At 42.8% G+C, this 16,593-nt stretch overlaps 1 protein-coding gene and 1 pseudogene across 1 annotated transcript; both read right to left on the bottom strand.

Annotated features, from left to right (window-relative positions):
- Nucleotides 1-3,220: 3,220 nt before the first annotated feature.
- Nucleotides 3,221-5,508, bottom strand: LOC112903383 (jasmonic acid-amido synthetase JAR1-like). Its single transcript, XM_025972636.1, has 4 exons — nucleotides 5,228-5,508; nucleotides 5,028-5,129; nucleotides 4,104-4,921; nucleotides 3,221-3,774 (listed from the first exon to the last, which is right to left on the bottom strand). Exons 1-4 carry the CDS (start codon nucleotides 5,506-5,508, stop codon nucleotides 3,221-3,223), a joined length of 1,755 nt encoding a protein of 584 aa, XP_025828421.1.
- Nucleotides 5,509-12,097: 6,589 nt separating this feature from the next.
- On the bottom strand, nucleotides 12,098-13,441 carry LOC112903778 (annotated as a pseudogene).
- Between the last annotated feature and the right edge of the window lie 3,152 nt (nucleotides 13,442-16,593).

The following is a 16,593-nucleotide window of genomic DNA, read 5'->3' on the forward strand; positions in this document are numbered from 1 at the left end:
AACGGTGAGTGGTATAAACTTATCTAATAGGGTCCACTCCTCCAAGAAAATCAAGAAGAAAATCTCCCCTCTTGTATTTCTTCTTTTTCCACCTCGCCACGAGCTCTTCTCTGGCAAGAATGGAAGGCGGGCTGGAGGAGGAAAATGGCGCGAACGGCTATATACTATAGCATTTGTGCTGGCGGTTGCTTAAGTCGCCCGCCAGTGGAAATGATGCCTATTAGTGCTGGCGATTGCTTAAGTCGCCCGCCAGCACAGATGCATCAGTGCTGGCGGCCTGTAAGCTGCCAGCCACCTGCCCAATTGTGCTGGCGGTGGCCAAAACCAACCGCCAGCGATGTAAAATGGGACGCGCCAGCATGAACCGTTTCTGTACTAGTGACGACCCCAAACATATTTGTTATACACGTATAAAAGTTTCTTTTTGTGAAAAAAATTCATGTAGACACAAGTTAAAGTTTTATTGCGCCATCTTTAAGTATGTGTGAACCAATATATGTTGCTGCTAAAAAATAGAAATACTTAGATGTTGATATGGTATACCAATATGGGAAGACACGTAGAATTATGAGCTGCATGAAAAAAGCTGGAAGTTTAGGGATGAAGTTGACCCTTAATTAAAAGTTTGAGAATGAAATCATCTCTCCGCTAAAGAAACATGTCTTTCCTTTTGTTTTGCAATAATTTTCTACAAAAATTTGATCTAATTTTAACAACAAATTATGTGCTATCCACTGGACAAAATGTTCTGTTCTTGTTCTTGGGCAGAGTTAGGGTTAGGGAGAGAAAAGGAGAGGCTTAGATCCACCAAATCCATGCAATGTAAAGTGAAATCCATGGAAGATTTGGAGCCTCCCCATCCTTATTGGCTCCCACGCCTCTCGTATTGCTTCTTCATATAGTGGATTGCTCGCGGCCGCCTATGATTTTTCTCCGCAAAGGTTTTCCACGTCAATTTTGGTGTCTACTCTTGATTTGATATTTCTCTTGCCATATCTGCTGATTAAGTCGCCGTCTTGCATGATATTGACCCATGTGTGAAGTGGTTGCTTGTATGGATGAGTTGGTATGAGAGGCATATGTGTGTTCTCTGATATGTTGATATGACATGATGGGGATTGGTGTCCTAGTGAGCTAGCTGCTGCAACTATTTTGTTATTGAATCATGGGACAGCTTGTGGTTTGATGGTTTGAAGTATATATGCTGTTTTTATTCATGCACACATGGTGTTTAGTGAAATGCTTGTGAAAGATAGTTTGCTAATTGTTGACACCGATTTTTCGCATGTGTCTGGCAGACGCTAAAGCAGGATTGGCTGACGGGATGTCGCAGCCGATGGAGAAAGATTGGTGCTGATGGTCTATGTCAGCAAGATATCATGTAGAGTCCGAGTCTTACGGGTTGTTTTATTATAAGAGGGTTATTTCTTTTTAGTCGAGTTATATGATGTCGTGATCGACTAGGACTTATTAGTTTAGACTATAAATATTGGCCTACGGGCTTGTAATTAAAGATACATCCAATCAAATACAATAATTACTTCTTCTTTGTCGGCAACTTTGCCAAACCCTATTTCATAGCTTTTTCTTCAACAAGTTCTTCTAGTCGGCAGGGCTGCATCGCTTTGATCGCTGACTTGATAGTAAGTTCCGCATTTTACTGAGTAAATTAGGTATTTGATTGACGGCGCATTGTTTATTTCTCGATCTATTTATTCACCAGTTATCAATATTATGTTTTCTTCGTGAGATTAATTTATTTAGTCTTGTTTAGTTCAGCTTTTATCACGGTTATCCAGCTTAAATTTTAGTTATCTATCGGTTTTTGCTGCACTTTTGTTGTTTCAATATATTTCGCCAAGCACAGTACATCAGATTTAGTTCTAGGTGTTGTTTTCGAGGCGTTATTAAGTAAAATTAATACTGCTTTTATAATTGAATCTGCTGACCCTACCGATTATTTTTTTATTCATATTGGATTTTTAGCTAGTATCCTCCATGGAACGATTTGGAACACCAGTCGACACGTTCCAGAATTTGATGTTGCCTTATTTCGTATCAATTTCAGGTGGAATTGACTGACACGCCTTGCACCTACCGAAGCTAATCGGAGCCTGCGCCGGAGGAAAGCAAATCTTTCATGTCCTCGTGTGGGGTCATGCAGGAAGCCGATTGCCGGTTTTTTGCGTCAACACTAATTTATTTATTCCACTGCTCCATTGTCTTCACATCCTCGCTTTGCCGGGCATGATCTCGAAGGATTCCAACAACGACTGTCCAAGCTTTGCTGCAAAGAAAAAAAAAACACATAGTGCAAGCCGATCCCAACAAGCAAAGCCTGGCCACCCAAGTAAGGGCAACTTCACATGCCACCGTGGCTGGAACTTCAACCAAGCTGGGCTATAGGCGAAATTGAAACAAGTCAAATGGTGTCATCATGTCAATGGTAGATCCATCTTGAGGCACCCGTGTAGGGTTCACAGCGAAAACCACGCATAAATGAATTAGTAGGAACTGCAGGTGCAGTTAAACAGAACCTTTGCATTCTATCACCTTGTCTTGGTGAACTCAATCTATTCCACGTTTGTGTAGGAGATGATATGCCTCAAGACATTACATTTTTTGCTAGGTGGAAATAGATTACAAGATGTTTCCGCTGCGAATACATGGACCGCTATGATTATGGCAAGAGATCACTAAAACATATTGTTTTCTTTATCTGGAAACTAAAACAGAACAGGATGTCAGCGATCACCGGAGTAACGACGTGGTGCACGTTGCCGGGAATCTCAGGAAGTCGCACACACAAGGAAAAAAAAACTCACGCTAGAGAGAGTAGAACTCAGAGAAACGATCTTGTTTTTTCTTTCTTTTTTGCAAGGAAACGATCTTATTTTTGTGCTGTAATAACTAGTTTTTTTTCCATTGGACTCGATTGACTTTAAAAAAACTAGATTACATAAACTGAAATGGCCACGATGGGCCGACATTTGCGCCACACCCTCCATGGGACGAGTGCCATCCCAAACGTCGGAGAATGTGGCGCGGATGACGCGCTCCCGTGCAGACCAGTGCACGTCAGAGCTCAACATGCGCACAGCCTGAAGACGCGGCCATGCGCCTAACTGAAACAGGAAACGACATGCACTAGAATTATTTTCAACAAAGGAAAGAAAAGTTAACATGGAATGGAACTGCTAGCAGCATTTCGTTTTTATCATCAGAGCCCATAGGCGGTACTGAAGTAACTTTTGGTGGTGTTCCTACTTAGTATCTGCAGGACCTTGTTGATGTTCAATGGGTTGATGAATCGAGGCGTCTTGAACTGACTCGCCGCACCACCAAGGCTCAGGAAGTGATCTAGTATCTCCTTGAAGGTTCCCTTCTTCAGGATCCGTAGCTCAAGGGGGCCAATGGTCCTGATCTTCCTGGAACCCACGTAGCCCCCATCAACGAAGGCAAGGTCCAAGCAATTTGCACAGCTTTGTAAGACAGCCTCGCCCGCATCAGATTCAGAGCTCAGCTCCCAGAAGATGACATAGCGACCAGGATCACTTGACTTCTCCACGGAGCTAGTGAAATCCACAATCTCCAACTTCTCCGCTTCCAAGAATTTTCCTGCCTCCTCAACAGCCAGCTGGAGGTCCTTCTCAGTGTTTTTGTCGATGTTGATGCTCAGGACTAGGCTTCTGCGGCAGATGAATTGGAGCTCAGGTGTTGAGCTGTGGAAGCTCACTACCTCCACGACATCTCTTAGCCTGTAGCGGTACAGACCTATAACAACATCGCCAAAAAGGAACTGTAATGATATTCAGAGATGAGACATATTTCTCCAGCAACTTAACATAAGCAAACTTCTAGATGCAAGTCATTGAACCTAAGCAAACTTATCATCAGGTTATACTTCTGAAATACTGTAAGAAAACCATCAGGCATCATCAGATTCTACTTCTGGAAAACTGTTAGGTAACATACCTGAACCAGGTGACAGTGGTAGAAACTAGAAATAGAAAATATAATTTCAACAGAATGCTGTATTTAGCTACATGTAACCCAATATGAATCTCAATGCAGAATATTATGGTAACAGAGAAGGAATGTACCTGCAAAGGTAGTCATTACAACTTCATAAATTTTGCCAGTCTTTACTTCAGTCAGGCCAACTGGATCTGATTCTATGTAATGAGTGGAGGCATTGTTCTCCATCTCCTCCGCTTTTGGGTTCTCCAAAGGAATGAGCTCAAAATAACCAGTCTGAGGGAGCCCAGCATATGTCTCCTGTTCAGGTGGCAGTGTGGGGTTTATATTGGCGCCAACCCATCCTTCAGATGCACCATAGTCCGCACTTATCAGTGGCAAGTGCCCTGCATAAGGCCTTAATTTCTTTAGATATGGCTCCATGGATCCTGTCATGATGCCAGAGACATACTTTGCATTTGGCCAGAGTGTAGGGATCACGCCATACCAGTTGCTCAAGCCCATACACTTCTTCTGGATCGAGTCAGCAAGTTCAGGGTTGGGCTTAAGGATCTTTGTAATGGCGTCACGGATCGATGGCACTGTAACTTCATCTGAGAGAGCACCATCCCTTATATCAGCACATAAATCCTCCCAAACCTCCTCAAATGTCTGAAATGCACGGACTAAGCTGTGGGGAAATGGTGCAAACACCTGATGGATCTCGTCAGAGTATATTAACCCACAGAGCACGTGGCAATACAAGGACTGTTTGAAGTCAGGGCCAAAAACAACTTCATCAGGACTGCAGCACTGAGACCTGATGTCCTGCATCCCTTCCTTGTAGCGTGGCCTTCGGTACAAGTTTGTTGTTGCAGTTGTAGCAAGGATGCCACCTTTTGTTACCACTTGCTTGCTACTATAGATAAACTGTAAGGCTTTTCCTTTGCCCACGGGATATTCACTGTAAAAAGAACAAAATGTTGTTCCAAAATTCTAGGATGCATATCTACAAACTAAGCAACATTTTAATTAGTAAGCAATTTATAAATCTATTTGAAGCTGCTCACCGGTTCCTAAATGCATAAGAAGTCCGGTTTATTTCAAGTGTGTTCTCGAGCAATTCATCATTAAATGGCAAGAACTTGGGCTTTCCCTGTGTTGTACCAGAATTGGAGCCAAAGACAGAAAACATATAAGGTTACAAACATGGACCTTGATAGACCAATATATACAAGAAGAGATCACATTTTTCAAACAACAAAAATACCTGAGAGATAGGGAGGTGATGGGCTTCCTAGTGAGCAGTGGGGAGCCATCTCCATCAGCAATCCTTTGGATATATGGCTCAAGATCACTGCGAACGCACAGGGGGATGCAGGATTTGTAGCTCTGTACATCCGTCCTCCCATTGAGCCCAAAGTGGTTCAGATATTCAGCATCAGCATTCAACTCAAGGATCCTCTTCAGTGTATCCTGCTGGACTCGTCTAGCATCACGTGTTAACTTCTCAAACTCGTTGATGGTCTCTTCACAATTAAAGATCGGCATTTGTACACGCAGAACCTTGGGTTATGTCCATAAAGGAATCAAGAAAACGTAGAAAGAAGAGTCACACAAATTGTACATGAAGAAAACAAACAAAATTTCAGCTACTTAAATGGATAGAGCTGAACCATTGCTATTGCAAATTTAAACAAAGTACTTTAAAGTTAAGATAGAATGCAGGCAAAAGATACCGCAGTTTGTAACAACTAAACAAGCTGGAACCAAACCTGCAACGCATTCGGTAAGTCTATCGAAACTGCATGCCCGGCAGTGTCTATGTCGGCAGCTCTATACGCTCCTATGAAACCTATCTATCATGTATGCTAAGCAAATGCTATCATACACAATATAGTAGTGCATGTCCAATATTTTTTGTAAAATAAAATAGTATGCTACAAATAAATGACCGTTGAAATTGATTTTCTGGGCTCGAAAGCAAGCTAAAAGATATTCTCACTCTAAGAATCTAAAGGGCATATATGATCCTCTTTTTAGTTTTTGTGAAAAATAACATTTCATCTTCTTGTTCATGGATTGCCACACTAACCATTAACTTCTACTCATACATCAAGGTTCATAGAGTATGTTCTCATTGTATATGGATACATTTTTTACTGAAATACTCGAACTTTAAAGAAAGGATATCCTATAAGTCTTTAAATACTTTGCCAGAAGGATATCCTATGGAAAGTATCAAGGCTTAACTCTTCCAAAGACAAAAATGCAAGTAAATCACTCACCGCTGATTCAGGCAACCGAAAGAGTTTGCATCGTTAACTGGATGACTATAGAAGGAGTTGCTGGGCTTCCTTGAAGGGCAAAGCGAGGAGAAGGTTTAATGGTGAAATAACTCTGAGGATCAACTAACCATTGGGAGAGGAGTAATGTTGAGACGAATTGGTTGCAAGAAGCGCTTGCTCCTTCCTGCCATTTTATAGACTGCATCTGAGGGGCTGCGCCGAAACGGCCACTGATTTGTTTATTTAATTTCTCTTCTTTTTCACTATCTTCTTGTGTGCCATATCTGCATTTTGGCTTGAGCATGCATGTACATTGCCAAGTGGAAGGGGACACCATATCTTTAGTGCCGCCCATAGTTTCTCCTGTCGCTATGTCTGTTAAATGTGAGGAGATACGATGGAGATATTTCTCACCGTATCTACATTAGTTGTTGTTGATTTTAAATTACTAGTGATTTCAACATATAGTGACCTGTTTACACCCAATTTTTCTTTCTTCAATATATTATGACTTAGCTTGTCTGCACGAGATAATGCTGCCCATATTTTCCTGTGGGTGCTATATCTATTATGCCTGCGGGTTAGGATGGAGATGATATCATCGTATCTCATGAGTTGTTACTGATTTCTTTGGTTGTAATAATTATTAGTGATCTCTACATGTTTGTAGTGATATGTTGTCATTTCTTCAAGATATGATGAATCACTGTGTCTCCATGAGCCAATGTTTCCCAAATTTTCTTGTGGGCCCTATGTCTATAAATGTGGGCGATACCATAGATATGATTACATGAGCTAAATGTGGGCGATACCATGGAGATGATACATGAGCTAAACGTGGGCGATACCATGGAGATCATACATGCAGTTGTTGATTTTCTTATCTTTTGTCAAAATAAAATAATATTTATAAGTGATCGATCTCCACATTTCTACATTGACTAGTTTAGGGCGTGTTAGTTCATCCTTACTTCAGCGCCGTACGAACTGTCTTGGCCCGCCCAAGGTACTCTTTCGGGCTAACCGAGACATCTTCGCATGGTAAGATACGACTTGTCTTAGCCCACCCAAAGAGTTCCTTTGGGCTAACCGAGTCATCCTTGCTCAACGACTACTTCTTTAATAACGTACGCCAGGATTGCATTGTCACTTTCTTTAGGCCAACCGAGACATCTTTGCATGATACTTAAGATTTGTCTTGGCCTGCTCAAGAAATTCATCACCCCACGTGAAGGATCTCGTCATCAATCCCTTAGGGCCAACCGTGATGTTTTCACAAGTCAACATGTGAATTCTTATGGTCCGCCCAAGGATACGACTGAAGCTACCAGCAAGATTTATTTCTCCCTCATTGGCTTCTAGTCACCTTCACATTCTTCCAGTACAACTCCGTTTACTGGTTCACGACTGGTATACGTGCAAGTTTACTGAAGAGGCCTCGCTCCCAGAGTTCCAGTAAGACTCCATTTTACTAGTTCTTGACTAGTACTACGCGTAGTTTACTGAAGGGGTCTTGCTCCCAGACACCCAGTAAGACTCTGTTTTACTGGTTCTCGACTAGTACTACGCGTAGTTTCCTAAAGGGGCCTCGCTCCCAGACTTCTAGTAAGACTCTGTTTTACTAGTTCTCGACTAGTACTACGTGTAATTTACTGAAGGGGCCTCGTTCCCAGACTTTCAGTAAGATTCCGTTTTACTAGTTCTCGACTAGTACTACACGTAGTTTACTAAAGCGGCCTCGCTCCCTGGCTTCCAGTAAGACTCCGTTTTACTAGTTCTCGACTAGTACTACGCGTAGTTTACTGAAGGGACCTCGCTCCCAGACTTCGAGTAATACTCCATTTTACTAGTTCTCGACTAGTACTACGCGTAGTTTAATGAAGGAGCCTCGCTCCCATACTTCTAGGAACGCTCTGATTACTAGTTACTGACTAGTATCTTATGTTACTAAAGCGGTTTTAATCTCATATTTCCAGTAACGTTCATACTACTAAGTCTCCGACTAGTACTCTATATTACTGAAGGGGCCTCGCTCCAATACTTTCAGTATTTCTTCATGTACTAGTTTTTAACTAGTTATGCATGGAGTTTACTGTAAGGGCATTGCTCCCAACACGGTTTCATATCTATTAGTTACAACATACTGTTATGTTTATCTTGCAGGGGACCTGATTTGGACCACTGGGTGAGTCGAATTCAACTCTGATCAGTTGGCTTGATCAACAATTACCAACGACTACTCCGATTTCGTGAGAACGCTCGCCTACACTGACTACAACAACCACTCGTCGGATTCAACTCCGACATGTTGGGTTCATCAACAACCGTCGGCGATTACTGGTCTTCATGAAGATCACACGGCGATATGCTGGCGACTACTTCGACTACTCGTTTTGCCTACAGGTTAGTCAGAATCGACTATGCTTGGGGACACGCTAGCGGCTACATCGACTACTTGTCTCGAGTACAAAACTTGTTGGAATCGACTCCGACTAAGCTTCATTGACTGTTCAAGATCCATAGATAATTGGCCAATATCTAGACTTGGGGGCTGGCGCCACCGACTACTGGGCATATTTTATGCGACCCATCTAGCTCCGAGGTTCGGGGGCTGGATACGACACGGCTCTTAGCAACAAAGATTGCATGCTACAATTCTTTGGATCCTTTATTCCAAAACCTGGGGATTTGGATTCAAGACTTAGGAGCTGCGGGACACTGTGTCATCAGCGATTTATTTTTCAAATCTGCTAGAAGATAAGGATAGAAGATTCAAGATTGAATTGATTCTCAGCCTGATTCTACGAGTCAATCTAAGGCTCGGGAGTTACTCCATATGGAATGCGAGTTTAATCACACCCTATATAAAAGAATACAACTACTCGGGACATGAGCACTTCACAGCCTCGATGCAGCTAAAGAAGTACTCGGAGGACATCTTCAAGATGAAGTTTGGGAGAACTCGAAGACACCTTCAGAAGTACTTGGACACCTGCAGTACTCGGCTACGAAGTGCTCGGGGGCTTGTCATACCCGAGTACACGGAACTGTACACATGGCATACTTTTCCTAGGATAAGAGATGGGACATGACCCACGCCCTACATCTGTTATAACTACTCGTAGTCTAATAGAACTGCTCCTACAGTAGTAAAACTAGTCGGATACAGTAGGGAACTACCAGAAAACCACTCGGGTAGGACTCTAGGGCATGTATTCGACTAGGACTTCCATATAAACCTGTCCCCCCAGTCTATGTCCCCCCAGTCTATATAAGGGCGGACAGGACCCCCTCCAAAGGGGAATCACCCAGGAGATCACCCGATCACCATCAAAGGCAATGCAAACCACACAGGATGTAAGGTATTACGCTCTCGACGGCCTGAACCTATCTAAACCTTGTGTTCCTTGCACCTTCGAGTTCCTAATCTCGGCGACACTCTACCTACAAACTCACCACCTTAGGGGTATCCCTCGGTGGGCGTGGCGGTAAAACACCTACACTATGGCCATGATGATATGTTGTTGTTAAATGTTAGCTTTCATTAGATGTTTCTAGAAGGATACAAATTTAGATATGTTTGTTCTAGAACTAATTTACTTGCAAAATTTCTAGCGAATCAATTATGCTCATGTGAGCTATCAACTTTCCTTTGTTAATTAAAGATAAATATGATATGCTTGATGTTTACAAATTTTCATGATACAACTTACAATGACGATGCTTGTCTTAATTAAATATAACAAACTTAGCTAGTTTCTTATTTGTAGAAGGAAGTTATTACCTTAATTTAGATGTGCTAAGATGTGATGTTGCTAGCTAGCAGCTACCTGTTAATTCTTAAATTGTCTAAATTTAGCTATACTAATGTTATTAACTTGTATGGGCATGCTCCATTCTCTAGTACTCTATGTTGATAACAATTATAAACTAACTCCCATGGTTGATGCTTCATATTATGATGAGTTAACTTATTGCTAGATTATATGATAACTAATAATAGCTATGTAATTCTTGTGTGCCTAATCTCCCTCTTTTATTTGCTTACTTTATGATCTTGAATCATGTTAGCCTTTACCTCTCATGACTCATTGCATATCATAAGCATATGCATTCATAGCATCATTTCTAATTCATGCATTTGTCTACTTTCTTAGGGAATGACGTTCCAGAGTGTCGCGGTTGCAGAGTACCAAGGCCGGCACCTATGTATCTCAAACCTTACTTTTGAATCCTCAATTTGCTATTATAAAATATTGCTTGTGCATGGGCTTAACCCTACCTTGTTCATGTGATATGTGTAGAACGCACTTGTCATGTTTTCTCGTTCTAGCTCTAGAATAATCTATACTAGGTAAAGTATGTATGTTTAGACTTCTCGAATTAATTTGCTTAGCAATGCTTAGCTTACGGTACAAGTCGAGAGATGGCAAGATCACCATCACTCGCGAGTTGTAGGGTGTTTGTCTAAATATATACTTGAGTAGATGAAAAGAATTAAAACATGAGTAAGGTATGAATGTTGGATTGAGACTTGAGCAAGTGAGATAGGGCCATGTTGGGAGTGGAATCCAAGTGGCATAGGCTTGCTTGAGTTGGTTAAGGTCCGACGCGTCATTGCTTTGATACTTGAGCATTTTTTCGTACAAACCACATTCTTAAAAATCGTAATGGTAAGCTAAGTACTATACATGCACCCTTCACTGAGTGGATTCGGTACGATTTGTGATGGGTGTAGTCAGCGGTTCCGTTGTACCTGTCCATCCCGGCCGTTCATTCAGCGTCGGGGATGGGTATACGAATGGTTGGCACATGAATCATTGCTTACGGACCGATGGGTTGTATGGCCTATCATCTCGTGTTGTGTAGGAAAAGTTGTAGACCCCTGCAGGGTTTTAATCTATTGCAATAGCCATGCTCCTGATTAAAGAGCACGCTCTTGTACTTTGACTTTAACATAGAGTTTCATGAAGGACTTATGGAAGATTGAGCTCGTGATTACATAATCATTTTACTTATACGATTGTATTGGTGCTTGATATAGGAATGTAGATGCCATATCTTTTGCTTATTCACTTGATAAATTATGCTCGTATTTTTCTATAGATTAATGTTCAAAATTGACTAGCCTCATGCATCCACCAAATGTATAGTATTACGGATAAGTCCTGCAAGTACGAAATGTATAAGTTGCTTTGCAGGTTTTCTTCTAGGGAGTGACGACCATGTTCGTCCTACCGGAGCCGGCAATATGGATGTATGGTGGAAGTTACTCAAAACTAATGCAAGTGGTGTCTTATAGGCAATGACATCATTAGTGCTAATTAATACTCTATACTTTTCCATTGCGTTTTAGCTCTCAGTCTGATAAAGATATGATAGGATATCCACCTAGACCGAGGATACATCTTAATTGGGAGAGAGCATTTTTAATTGGTGAAAACCTTCATGATTATATGTTATAGTTTCAATTTATGAATTTTTTGTAAGATGATCAAGACTTGCAATTAAAAGTTTAAAATTTTGCTCTCATATGTATCCTTATGATGGTTGCTATGTTGTACAAACGGTATGCAAGTTGTTCCTGGGCGATGCTCAAGGCGCATACCGGGGACTACCGGGATTATTTCATTTAAGCTGGGTTGGTCAATGGATGATAACCTGGTTTAGTCGAGATAGTTTTGGCGGTTCCTCACATAAACTGTCCTAGAAAATTAAATAAACCTCGTACAAATTTTTCTCCATCATGGAAGGATGAATCCTTACCATTGTATTTCAATCAACTGGTCAGAAAAGCGACGGACAGATACTCTATAGTTTCTTTATTTTTGAGAGTATTACAGACCGATGGTTCAAACGACCGGGACAGTGTCCTGGACGCATGACTCCGGTGCAAAGGAAAGCTTGTTCTCCTTTAGGTCATACACGAACCGCGTATCCACCTGCTGCAACGCGCCGATGACGGTCCGGCTTCCCGGCACCATGGCGAGGCACGCAACCTGCCCTGCTCGTTTGTCATCCACCATCAAGAACAGCTGCTTTGGCGAGACCACGAGCGTCGCTTCCTCTTCCTCCCCGGCGAAGTGAAGCGACAGGGACTGGAGGCGCCCCTTGATCGCCTCCGTCGCCCGGACGCAGAGGCCGTAGCCGGCCCGATCGACCCGCGCCGCGCCATGGCGCTCGACGCGAGGTCCGACCACACGGCCTCCTCGACGACGCGGTACGCCTCCCGGGCCATGATCGTCAGCGGCGTGCCGAGGTCGATGATGCATCCGCCTTGCCCGCCGTCCTTCCGGTGGGCGAACATCTCCGGGCGGACCCCGCCGAGCCTGCGCCCGCCGAGGCTGACGCCGACGAGGCTCACGTGGTACGCCGACTCGTGCGCGCCGTCGTCACGCCCCGGCAGGATCCTGGCGGTCTGGTAGTGCGGGTGGCTCAGGATGTCGGCGTCGGCTCCGAACCGGAGGAAGCCCTGGCGGTCCGCTTCCCGGAAGAGGCAGTAGGAGGCGCGCGTCAGCCCGTGCGCCGCCGCCTGCGTCGCGATTGCCCTGTAGGCGAGGATGCCGGCGTACGTGTTAATGTTGTGGAAGTGCCAGGTCTCGTGGGCGCAGCCGAAGAAGAACCTCGGGAAGACACGGCCGTCTTCCCTGGTGTACTGGTCGACGGAGACAAGGCCTTTGACCGACAAGCCACTCGGACCAGTGAGGTGGAATTGACACCGATGTATGGCGGGGTCGGGGACGAACGGCGCCCCGCAGACTCTGGCATCGACATGCCGGAAGGTTGGGGAGAGCTCCCCGTCGAATAGGGGGCTGTACTGCGTGGCCACCGGATGACACGGTCGGCACTGGATCCATGTGATCGGGGCCGTGCCGTGAACCTCGAGGAGGAGCTTCCCGTCTTCCAATGCCGGTGCCGAAATGGACTTCCGACGCGTGTGGAGCGCCGGTCTCCGGGCCAATGCTGGTGATGTTGTCCGCCGGGGCGACGAGGCTGTGCTGCAAGTACAGAAAGCCGTCGTTGCCGCGACGAACGGTGTGGCCAGGGCCCTGCTTGGCGAACAGTGGGAGGCTAAAAGCGGCGGCCGAGCTGTTGGAGGACGCTCTTATGTGGTCAGCAATGGCGAGAGGGAGGTGGTGCGCGAATAGTGCAGTGAAGAAAGCAAGAGCGGTCATGAGCTTAAGCTTCATCTCCATGGCGACGATGATATCGTAAAATGGTAGATGCTGGCAAGATGACAGGGTTATAGAAGGTAGTCTTGGCGATACATGTTATGGTTCGGATGCCTGCACCATGCAAACTAAAGCTGCATGCTGGCAAGAGATATGGTCCGGTTTCTATCTTGGAGATAAATTTGTGAGCGTCCAAACAATATATCCCAGGTAGCTAGATATTTCAATACCAGTGTCCCGGCCGTATATTCTTACACACATGAATATCTCAATATCACGATCAATTCTCTCAAAATAAACGTGTGTCTCATATCAGAAGGAGCTAGTGTTTTTGTATCCTTTAACACACATGTCCACAAACATGTGGAGTAACCAAATGACAATATCCTCTCAAAATTTATGTCTCTCATATCGTGAGCACCATTTTTGATATCTCAAGACTTGGTTCGATATCACATTGCACTCGAATGAATACTTGAGCATCCTATCACTGCTAATGAAAAACTGAAGAAATCCTATTATTTTGTTCATATATAATCTCAAATCCAAAACGTTGGAAACTATTTTGCAAACGGCAATGATGAACACCCCTTATTATTGTAAAAAATAGAGAATGTAAAGCCACCAAAAAAGGGCAAATGTTGAGAGTAATGAAGTCCAGCACCACGAACCTATTTAATCGGTGGAAAATATTTGAACATGTGACATGTAAATAACAAAATCGAATTTAACATATCCTTCCATCAATATGAAGGGTTAATCTAACAACATCAAAAAAAATTGTGCTAACAAGAATACAACGATCGGTTGATAAGAATAGTCTATGCGTAAACAAACATGATGCGCATTTTAGTAGTTGATGTAGAAACATGCTTCAGAATAATGAGTTTTGCTAATTATCTATCATCATATTTTATTGAGAAAATCTGTCGAATTTTAGGCTGTTAGATCATGCATCAATCTGATGTCCTCTCTCACCGGCACGCTGTGTTAATGGGTGTGAATTCATGCTCTGAAACCTATAACTGTGAGAACTTTTTGAAATCCATGGTGTTTCTCTCCCGTTTGCATTGGAACACCGGCATTATCTCCTTTGACCTCTTTCGTTCCTCAAGCGACACAGGTCCAAGGCGTTTGTGCTCGCCGCCGGCCTTGTTGCCCGGCTCCTTTCGTGGGCACATTCGTCTTCCTGGCCAGCCGCTGACGCAGTCATTTTGCTGCGGCCCCTCTCCCCGTGTGGCTGTTAAATCCTAGGTTTGTCTTGTGCTTATTTTATTTGTAGTGCGGTTTGATTTTTGTATTTATGTAGGGTACGATGTTCGTGTTCCTCGTGATTGTTCACGCTGTTCGTTCTCTCGTGCTCCGGACGCGGTCGTTGTCTCTCTGTGGCCTTGTGGGTGTTGATGTGTTGTTGTGCTGAGGAATGAGGTGTTGGATTTGGAGACGGTGCTCTACAGCTTATATCCTGGTTGTTGTGCTGTGTAATTGTTGACTTCTTCTAGTTGATGATATTCTGTTTGATTATTTGTATTGATGTGATTTGTGACTGTATCTAATTTATATTTGTGCATATATCTAACATTTATGGATGTTATAGTATTTTTAGTGATGTAAATTTTGTCCCCATGAACTCAAATTATGTATCTCTGCTATATGTTCATGCTTTTTAATTATAAAAATGTGATAACAAAAGGGATAATGGATCAGGATCTTTGATTACAATTTGGCACCAAAGTTCTTATCATGTTTTTGGATACTAATGTAACCGTTAAGAGCGTATAAATAAACCTAACAGAATTGTCCTATTAAAATATGTCTAATTTTTCTGCTTACGTGTTAGCTTCACATTTGTCAAAAATTTGATAGATTTTGATAGCATAAACCTGTCGATAGATAGCTAAACAGTCCCTTTAATCATATCCTTTAACATGATCAACTATCTATTGATGGAAAGCAAGCATTTTACAAAAGGAGTCCATGATATGAAAATGCACTCATCAGTCATTCATCAGTCATTAATCAATCCATGATTGTCCAAATTGGAATATCCTGTTGTTGGTTGAAAGAAACGCACATGCTAATTAATAAGTAATACACTAACACTATGAGTCTACAACACATGTGGTTTTCTGTGATGTCACTGAAACTAGTTTTTTCGTTACAATTTCTACTTGGTTTTAGCAACGAACACCATGTTTTCGTCACTAAGTTATACTGCCTCCAACAAAATATCATAAACCGAAATGGTCTAATATAATGACATTTTGATCAACTATCGTGAGATATTCGTCAAGAAAGGTCATATGTGTTGTAGTGTAATTACAAAATATTAGATATGTTATCATTGTTAAATAAAATAGATCATCTCCTTTTTTTCCTCTACTAATATTAGTGATTAGCAAACTAAAGAGCTTATTATAATTTCAAAGCAAAAATTACCTAGTTGCATTTATAGAGAATCTGTTTGCATTGATCCCATGCACTCTGACCTTCCTGGCTAATCATTTTAGCACAATTTGAAGGCCTTTATGTATGTTGGTAAGCAGAGAGCAATTAGTGCCTTGGACTGTTAGGGTGCTACTTCATTTGGCCCCTCACCTCTCGAGGCTCAGAGCCTATAGAGGCCACGGATAGAACCAGAGGCGGAGGATCCTTAGCGGGCCTTCTCCAGGGACACTATAATCCGAGGGGGCTTGTAAATTTGGCTAGGCTAGGCCCCCATCTAGGTGGTGGACCAAGGCCACCAACTCACAGGATGCGTAGCAATGCTCTTCCTACAGTTTCCAGGGGCTGACTATGCATCATGATCGGCACTATGCGTCATATCCTCTCAGGATGATACAATATTTCGACTGGATATCTAGAGTACACAACTTTGTACACAGCAAAAGGGTTAGGAGCACATAGATAGAAATCCCGTGATTTTAATACACGCTTGAGCCACTAATTTAGAACCCATCACAGCCCTCATGGTTGGCAAAATACTAGAAGAACAACAACAAAGTTATGTGGAAAAACTTTGCAAGAAAAAAACTATGACCGCATGAAGGCTACCATTTATATAGAGAGTTTATAAGCATAGATATTACAAGAACAACATAAATATTGAAAAAAAGAACAATAGGGTACTCCTATATGAATGATTAGCATGCAAGACTGAGGATTGAAAATTGAAT

This window comes from Panicum hallii, chromosome 8 (assembly GCF_002211085.1).
Source record: "Panicum hallii strain FIL2 chromosome 8, PHallii_v3.1, whole genome shotgun sequence".
Classification (NCBI taxonomy): Eukaryota; Viridiplantae; Streptophyta; class Magnoliopsida; order Poales; family Poaceae; genus Panicum; species Panicum hallii.